Below are 8235 nucleotides of genomic sequence, written 5' to 3'. Positions count from 1 at the left end.
GATAAATCATCTTTAAGACTCAACTTTATGCTATATGTGATTCAAACTTAGAATGCATACTATGCTAAAGGTAAATTAATACTACTAAATAAGTATCAAGTAAATTCATTATAATAAACCCAAAAGAATCATCTATTCAAGTCTTTGTTTGAATTTACATACAAGTCAAATATTCATAACATGCCACAGAAAAAATATATCAAACGGATATCAAAATTGACCATCGGCTACAAATACATTAAAAATATTCACATATACAAGTTCATCTTTTTGCATACAATATTAATCATTTCTACTCGCACATGGACCTTTGAATATGTCGATATTTAACAACAATCAGGAGTACAAAATCTAATGATGTTCAAATATTCAATCATTGCAAATATTTGTAGAAAATGATTAGCTAGAGAATCTAACGTTGTTTTACATACTCTCCTTGGCAGCTATTCAGCTCCATTTTCTTCCCGAAAGAAATTGAAAAAATTAGACTTTGATAATGGAGAGGAGAGTCATCTCTATAGTTATTTCTTTTAACAAATGCACACTAAAAGAAGTTATAAATAATTATAGAAGGGAAAAAGGGAAATATAAAATAAAGAAAGATAAATACCTTTGATGGCCTAATTTGCATATGCTTCGCATTGTTGGAGGCAACAAAGTAAAGGGGCTTATATGAGCCAAAAAAGTAAGGCCGTTACTATTTATTGTGACTCTTCACTGTTTCTTTATCCCCACTAATACAACTCTTCATTGCTTTCTTTATTAGCATAATTAGTAAATAAATAAATAAATAAGAACGGGCAAGGCAACTGAAGGGTTTAATGTGCAAGGCAACTGAAGGGTTTAATGTAACCAATGTGCTTGTGAATTGCCACATGGTAGCCTATATAACCAATGTGCACTTCAATTACAAGTTAATTAATTAATTTCTCTCTTTTTATATTCCATAACTGAATTCTCTTCATAAGAAAGTAGTAATTACACTTTTTTGTATATTCCATAACTGAAATCTCCTCATCCATTTCGTTATTAGTTCTAGGTAGTAAATGATTTTTTTGTATTAAAATTAGAAAAAAAATCTGAAAAAACCATATGAAAGTTGGCCATATAGGGATGTCACATCAGCGGGCCAATTCCCAATTTTATATATTTATATAGATACTAGGGGAAAAAATAAGATCTTTTAAAAATGAAAAAGAACACAACCTCCAAATACATACTCTATTCTGTTTCAATCTATAGTAATTTACCGATCATGAAATTTAATAAAGAAACAAATATTTTTGAAACTTACGATCTTAAATACATATTATACTATTTATAAGATTATTTAAATTTTTGAAATTTATGACATTAAATATGCCTTACGAAATTTGTATAACTATAAAAATAAATCATTAAATAATAAGATGAAAAATTCAAGTTATGTTATTTTTAAATTTAGAAATGTGCCGGAATAAACTAATAAAAAAGAACTAAAGCTGTATCTATAATTTTTAATGTTTGTTTGCTTGTGCTAAAACTAGAAAACGGTAAAAAAAGAAAAAACAAACAAAAATGTTAAATAACAATCTCCTTATACCAGAGGTCAGAGGACCTTTATCGGAATTCTAAAGTTCACAACTATTATGAGACAAAAGAAAAAAGAAGCTAAAAACAATGCAGAATTATGAAATGTTTTTTCTTCTTACGACGACTAAATTTGAAAGTGAAGAAAGATTTACCAAATGACTGCAAAATCAATTACTGAAGCAAAAACTACCACATCTATGTTTTGTATGTACACCCCCTATACTGCTTTTAACTAAATGTAATAGTACTATTATACTTCAATCGTACAAATCAAGAGGGAGTTTAATCAAAAGAACTTAAATCTCATCACCTCTGCCACTCATATACTCATTTTTTTTCTTTTTTGTTGGAAATACTCAAGGGGGGGAAAATCAGCCAAATCAGAGTCACTTAGTCTCCAAGGTTCTGTAGTCCAAACCATTTGTCTTTAATCCTAGAAAGTCATAACCAGCAATATTTATACTTATATTCCTGCTACTGCTGCAACCATTTCTATTACTACTGTCACTACAACTGCAATCTTTACTCTTCTTTAATCCTAAATTGCATGTAAAACATATAGGGCTAGTCCTCCACGAACCAGTAGTACTCTGTTCCAATGCCCTGTTCTGTTGGTTTTGTTGGTAAGGAGGGCTAATTCTGAGCTCAAGATTTAAGTCAGGACACTCTTCTTTAACTGGTCTGCTACTAATTTCATCTTCCTTGATTGTTCCAAATTCAGCTTTAATGTTGATCTTCTCATCATTCCCAGAAGCAAAAGAAATTGATGTCACTTTTTGTGTGCTAGACTCGTTTATAGCCCGGTGTGTTGTAGGATCAATACCGCGACTCAATAGTTTCCTCCTTATATGAGTATTCCAATAATTTTTTATCTCATTATCTGTTCTTCCTGGTAGTCTTCCAGCTATAAGCGACCACCTGAAAAGGGAAAAATTAGTATTCCTTCCAAAAAGAATTGATAGTTAAAATAGTGCTCCATCCCTTTTGTTTTATATGATGGTAATTGATTCCACATAAAATTTATGAAAAAGAGATTCACATCAAACGTACTCTTAAAATGTGTGATCTTAAACGTGCGACATTTCCGGATGGTCATAAAAGTATTCTCAAATTGACTAATTGGTGTAAATACCGACATAGATTCTTTAAGCATTTTTGAAATAAAATTTACATATTTAGCAACTACATAAAAAAAAAAAAAAAAAAAATAGTATAAGTCACAATAATTAAAAAATAAAAATATTTAAAAAATTAATTGCAAAACATATGATTAAAAAAATCTTATTTGACTTTTCAAATAATAAAAGGTTCATCATTTTCAAAAAGGAGGGAGTAATAAAGTATTTCTTTATGTAAAATTTATAGGGAAAGAAGTAATGAAACGCACTTGTTTCCGAGGAGGCTGTGGAGTTTGATAATGAGTTCATCTTCTTCTTCAGTAAAATTACCACGTTTGAGATCAGGCCTCAAGTAATTAATCCATCGGAGACGGCAACTTTTGCCACACCTCAAAAGTCCAGCAGCTTTAGGAAGTGATCTCCAACACCCTTCGCCATGAGCTTTTATGTATGCTATAAGCCTTTCATCTTCTTCTTTAGTCCATGCTCCTTTATTTGTATGTGATTTCTCACAGCAAGGTGATCTTCCCATGGAATCCACTACAAAGAAACTTCTAACTTTCTGTTCCTAGTTTAATGTTTTCTTTTCCATCCTATTTTTCGTTGTTGTGAGATGGAAAGGAGGGTGGGGGGTTGTTGTTCAAGCAGTAGTAGAAGAAGAGGAAGTTTAGCTTTAGTAGTGCTTAAGAACCAGGGCCGGCCTTTAAGGACTTTGAGATGGGGTTTTATAGGCTTTTGACTCTCTCCAAACAGACCCCTTTGAGTCTAGCTTTGGTCGTGAAATGATTGAGATTTATAACTCTACTTTAACTCCAGATCTTAGGATAAAGTTTTGAGAATAAAAATATTTTTTTGATAAAAAGTGTTTTATTATCCTTGATAGTCTTGCCAGCACAAATCTAAATTAATCAGTAGGTAAAATCTCAAGTATTAAAGGGTTTTATTAACATAAAAAAAAGAAGAGAAAGCATATATTTCTTCTGTTTCAATTTAAATGACATACTTTCCTTATTAGTCTGTTATAAAAAGAATGACAAATTTTTATATTTAGAAACAACTTAATTTTAAACTTTTTATTTTACTCACTTTATCCTTAACAAGAAACTTTTATAGTCACACAAATAGTATGGCCTTACAAAACTTTTAACCCTTAAACTTTTAGAGCTATATATTTTAAAATTCTTCTTTTATTCTTTAAATTTTGTGACAAGTCAAACCATTTATCTAAATTAAAATAGTACGGTATTGGGTTGGGTTGGGGGACTAGTTACCTAGTATTGCTTCTAGATGAGAGTTGGTAAGATAGGTTTGAGGGAGTGGCTGGCGTCCATTCTTTCTTTTTCTGATGATAATAACATCTTCATTATTACCATATATTTATAACTGATATTCACTCCATTCTAATTTAAGTGAACTCATTTGATTGAGCACGGAGTTTAAAAAAAGAGAGAAGATTTTTAAATTTATGATATAAAATGAGTTACATATATTTTTTGTGACTATAAATTATTACATAATGGTAAATTATTTTTAAATAAAAAAAAGATCATTTTTTTTACACGAACTAAAAAAAAAATAAATTCTAATAAATTGAAGGAGTATGATAAAGTACTTCAAAAGGGTGTCTATCGAAATAAAGAAAAGAAGAAAGACGAAAGAAGAAGAGTAGATGTGACATTCATTAACTAGAGTCTAGAGGTAACCTTTGGTAGGTGCAAAGTAACAAAGTAGTATCTTCGTTTCAGTTTATATGGTTGTATTTACTTTTTGGTCCGTTTTAAAAAGAATAAAATCTTTTTAAATTTGGAAATAATTTTATTTAAATTTATAATTCTACCCTTAATGAGAAGCTTTTATAACCACACAAATACTCTGGGTCCATTTTTAACTTGTTTAGGACCACAAATTTTAAAAATCTTTATTTTTTTTTTAAAATTCGTATCCAGTCAAATATATTTACATAAATTAAAAAAAGAGGGAGTATTAAAGTTCTAGTTAGGACAAAAGACAGTGCGATGAGATAATCCCTTTAAATTTTGTTATCTTTTCCCTTTTTCTTTTCGTGTGTATCTAAACTCTAACCAAACTTTTTATTATAATAATTTAGCTACACCACCCAAAGCCTCCAAATCCTTCCCAACCATATGAATGACAGGTACCAGAATGAGTTTCTTTCGAACTACTAATAAAATGATATCGATTTAATCATTCTACTTCGGTTCGAACTAACACCTCTATTTTATTTATGGTGATATGGACAACCCCTAGATCTTTTATTCATAGACAAAGAAACTATCATTAACAATTAATCGACTTTTGCCTAGTTTTGGTATTTTTTATTTTTATATTTTGTTAAAAAAGAAACCTTTTATTTATTGATGATTTCTATTGTAATTTATTACATATGTGGAAGAAAACGAATTGTCCACAGATAAATTTTTATTTCATTTTATATAGAAAGTTAGGTACTTTTTTTTATGGTTGAGTTAGTTGTAGTGGGCATTTGGTGAAGATTGTACAACAGTGCAAAAGTGTTCTTGGCTTACATATTCTTGCTTATACAAGTAAGACTACAAAGAGGTTGGGGAAGAGTTGTTCTTTATTCTATAATTGGTATTCCAGCATGCAGAAATAGTGGAGAGATATCGAGCTCGTGTGTATATATTTTGTCAGGGTTTCTGGAAGACATGGAAGGTGGTAGTAAAGGGTGTCGTAGTTGTGTGTGGGCTTTACCTTCCACTTCTTCCCCTTTTCTTTTCTTTTCTTTTTTTAAGATATATATATATATATATATATATATATATATATATATATATATACTTTTAGACGATCACAAAAAGAATAGCCAACAAAATATTTTATATATATTATACGTTTTTTAACTAACGAATGCAATTAGTTTTGATCGACAAACCAATTTTAAATTTTGCCCTTTCTTTAACTGCTTTTTTTCTTTTGTTTATGTGGAAGACTAATCCAAAATTCGATCTCAACTAAATAATTCGAATCCAGGTTGTTTGTAGATGAGTACACAATAAAAATTTATTCATATTCAATATTCACATCAAATCACATTAGTTTATCGTGATTAAATGATAATATATTTAGGCGATAATATATATTAATCTTGATTTGCGACAAAGGTATATATATATATATATATATATATATATATATATATAAACACTTTTAGCCGCTCACAAAAAGAATAGCCAACAAAATATTTTATATATATTATACGCTTTTTCACTAACGAATGCAATTAGTTTCGATCTACAGACCAATTTTATATTTTGCCCTTTCTTTAGCCGCTTTTTTTCTTTTGTTTATGTAGAAGACTAATCTAAAATTCGATCTCAACTAAATAATTCGGAATCCAGGTTGTAGGTGAATACACAATAAAAATTTATTCATATTCAATATTCACATCAAATCACATTAGTTTATCGTGATTAAATGATAATATATTTAGGCGATAATATATATTAATCTTGATTCGCGACAAAGGTATATATATATATATATATATATATATATATATATATATATATATATATATATATATATATATATATATATATACCCCATATTTTCATACGTAAAAGTACGTCGTAAGTCAATTGATGTAAGCTCAGAAATGCGATCCTCTTTGAAAGTATATAAATTAAGTTAATCATGTTACCTTGGAGGTTATAAATATTTAAGATCATGATCAGCAAGTACCAAGAGGGTTAGAAGGTTTAATTAGAAGCTAAATAAATCGAAGAAAATAAGTTTGGTCGAAAGTCAGCAAGTTGGGAATCTTATAACCCATACTTTTGGGATTAGACTAGGGTGTGTAACATGATAAGAAGGTTATATTATGAGGTATTATAGTCGTATGATAGTCGTTTGTTACGTTTTGAAGTCAAGCGAGTTATGAAACAAAAGTTGTCGTAAGTGCGTTCATAATTTTACTAAACATTTGGGTCTGATGTCACTGAGCTTTTATTTCAATGTACTTGGATTATGGGGTGATCCATCCACCAAATTGAAGATCTACAAGTCTACTTTCTAACTCATTAAATTGTTATCAATATGACATTGGCGTAGAGAGATATTCGTATTTTTGCGAGACTGCGCAGTCTGGTAGGTGACAAGTAGGTGCACCACCTACTTGCTTAAATGAATGGACAAAATAAATCCCCAAAAAAGGGCAGATTAAGGGCGGCCAAGGGGCCCTTTATATGGGATGATTATCTCACATTTCCAACATAATCTCATGAGCAAAACATAGGAGAAAACCCCTTAAACTCCCCCAAAAATCCCACACAAACCCTAGGTGATTTCGAGTGATAGGAAGTGATTCTAGTGCCGAAAAACCCGAACAACTTGCTAATTTCCCTTTCTCCTTCTTGTAGCTGTGTTTGGAGACTGATTTTGGATGAAGGGGGACTAGGTTTTGTGGGCTCTACTTATTCCAAGGTAAGTTTATGTTTCTCTTTCCCTTATCTGAGCTTCTACGAGTTGTAGCTTGATCGTAAAGACTAGAACTTGCGAGTTTCGAAAAAGTAGTATGTTGTTTATTGTGGCATCACTGTTAGCTGGTTGTGAACTTAATTTTAAGTTGAATTCATGGTTGTTTTATATGAGAAGAGGCTTAATTATGTATTGTTGGTTGTGTTTCTCGATTTGAAAGAAAAGACAAGTCGGGAACGTATTTTAGTAATCTGAAAAATAAGTTTTGAGTTGCTGAACTTGTGGGACTTTTATGGGGTCATTTTAAAGTTGTATTATGGCTGACAATTAGTAGGGATAATTGAATATCTGACGGTTAATTTTGTTGATAAATTCTGGAAGGAAGAAGGGGTTTAGAACTATAGTTGTTTAGTCACAAACCGAGCTTGCCGCTCGTCGGGATTGTTAAACATTTTTGAAAGGCTTATTATAAGTATTGTTGATGTTCTTTGGGCTATTATTGATTGTTGTAACCTGTGGGCAGTCATATAAACATGGGAGCTACTGTCCGTTTTATCGTAAATAAAGTGTGTCGTTCAAATGCGATAAGTTATTGCATTCGAATAGTGACAAAAGTATTGTCCATTGCTTGTAAACACAAAAGATGAAGGTTAAGCTAGCTTGAGGATTGGACAGGATATTTTGAGGTATGTAAGGTCTTCCTTTCTTTTCTTTGGCATGATTCCGTAAGTTATGTTTCCCTTATAAGGAATTCAAGTAGACGAGACTTTGTATACGTACTATACTGACGATTAAGGTCCTATCATGAGTATAGTCATACTAATGTTGAAATCGATTGTATTTGTCGTAGTTTCATGTATTCTTAAGGAGTAAATAGAGCATTCCAAAAAGGTCCTTATTTTTTATATGTAACAAGACATCTAGATATTAATTAAACATTATGTACGAATTGTCTAACGAATCAGAAGCAATATAGTGTCTGTATAATGAGGAATAGTTATATACGAACGGTTCAACAAGGTAGCATAATGTATAGTTTACAAAATGATGTCAATGTTTTGGCCTAAAGAATGGCACAACTTCCAAT

The 8235-nt window shown here is 30.5% G+C and overlaps 1 protein-coding gene across 1 annotated transcript; it reads right to left on the bottom strand.

Moving 5' to 3' along the window:
* Window positions 1–1719: 1719 nt before the first annotated feature.
* LOC104098814 (MYB-like transcription factor 4) lies at window positions 1720–3456 on the bottom strand. Its single transcript, XM_009605644.4, has 2 exons — window positions 2960–3456; window positions 1720–2490 (listed from the first exon to the last, which is right to left on the bottom strand). The coding sequence occupies exons 1-2, from the start codon at window positions 3220–3222 to the stop codon at window positions 1959–1961; spliced, it is 795 nt and encodes a 264-aa protein (XP_009603939.1). The 5' UTR covers window positions 3223–3456; the 3' UTR covers window positions 1720–1958.
* Window positions 3457–8235: the final 4779 nt, after the last annotated feature.

This window comes from Nicotiana tomentosiformis, chromosome 3, assembly GCF_000390325.3.
Source record: "Nicotiana tomentosiformis chromosome 3, ASM39032v3, whole genome shotgun sequence".
Classification (NCBI taxonomy): domain Eukaryota; kingdom Viridiplantae; phylum Streptophyta; class Magnoliopsida; order Solanales; family Solanaceae; genus Nicotiana; species Nicotiana tomentosiformis.
The sequence above is the reverse complement of the archived record's forward strand: the minus strand, read 5'-3'. Positions and strand labels throughout refer to the sequence as shown.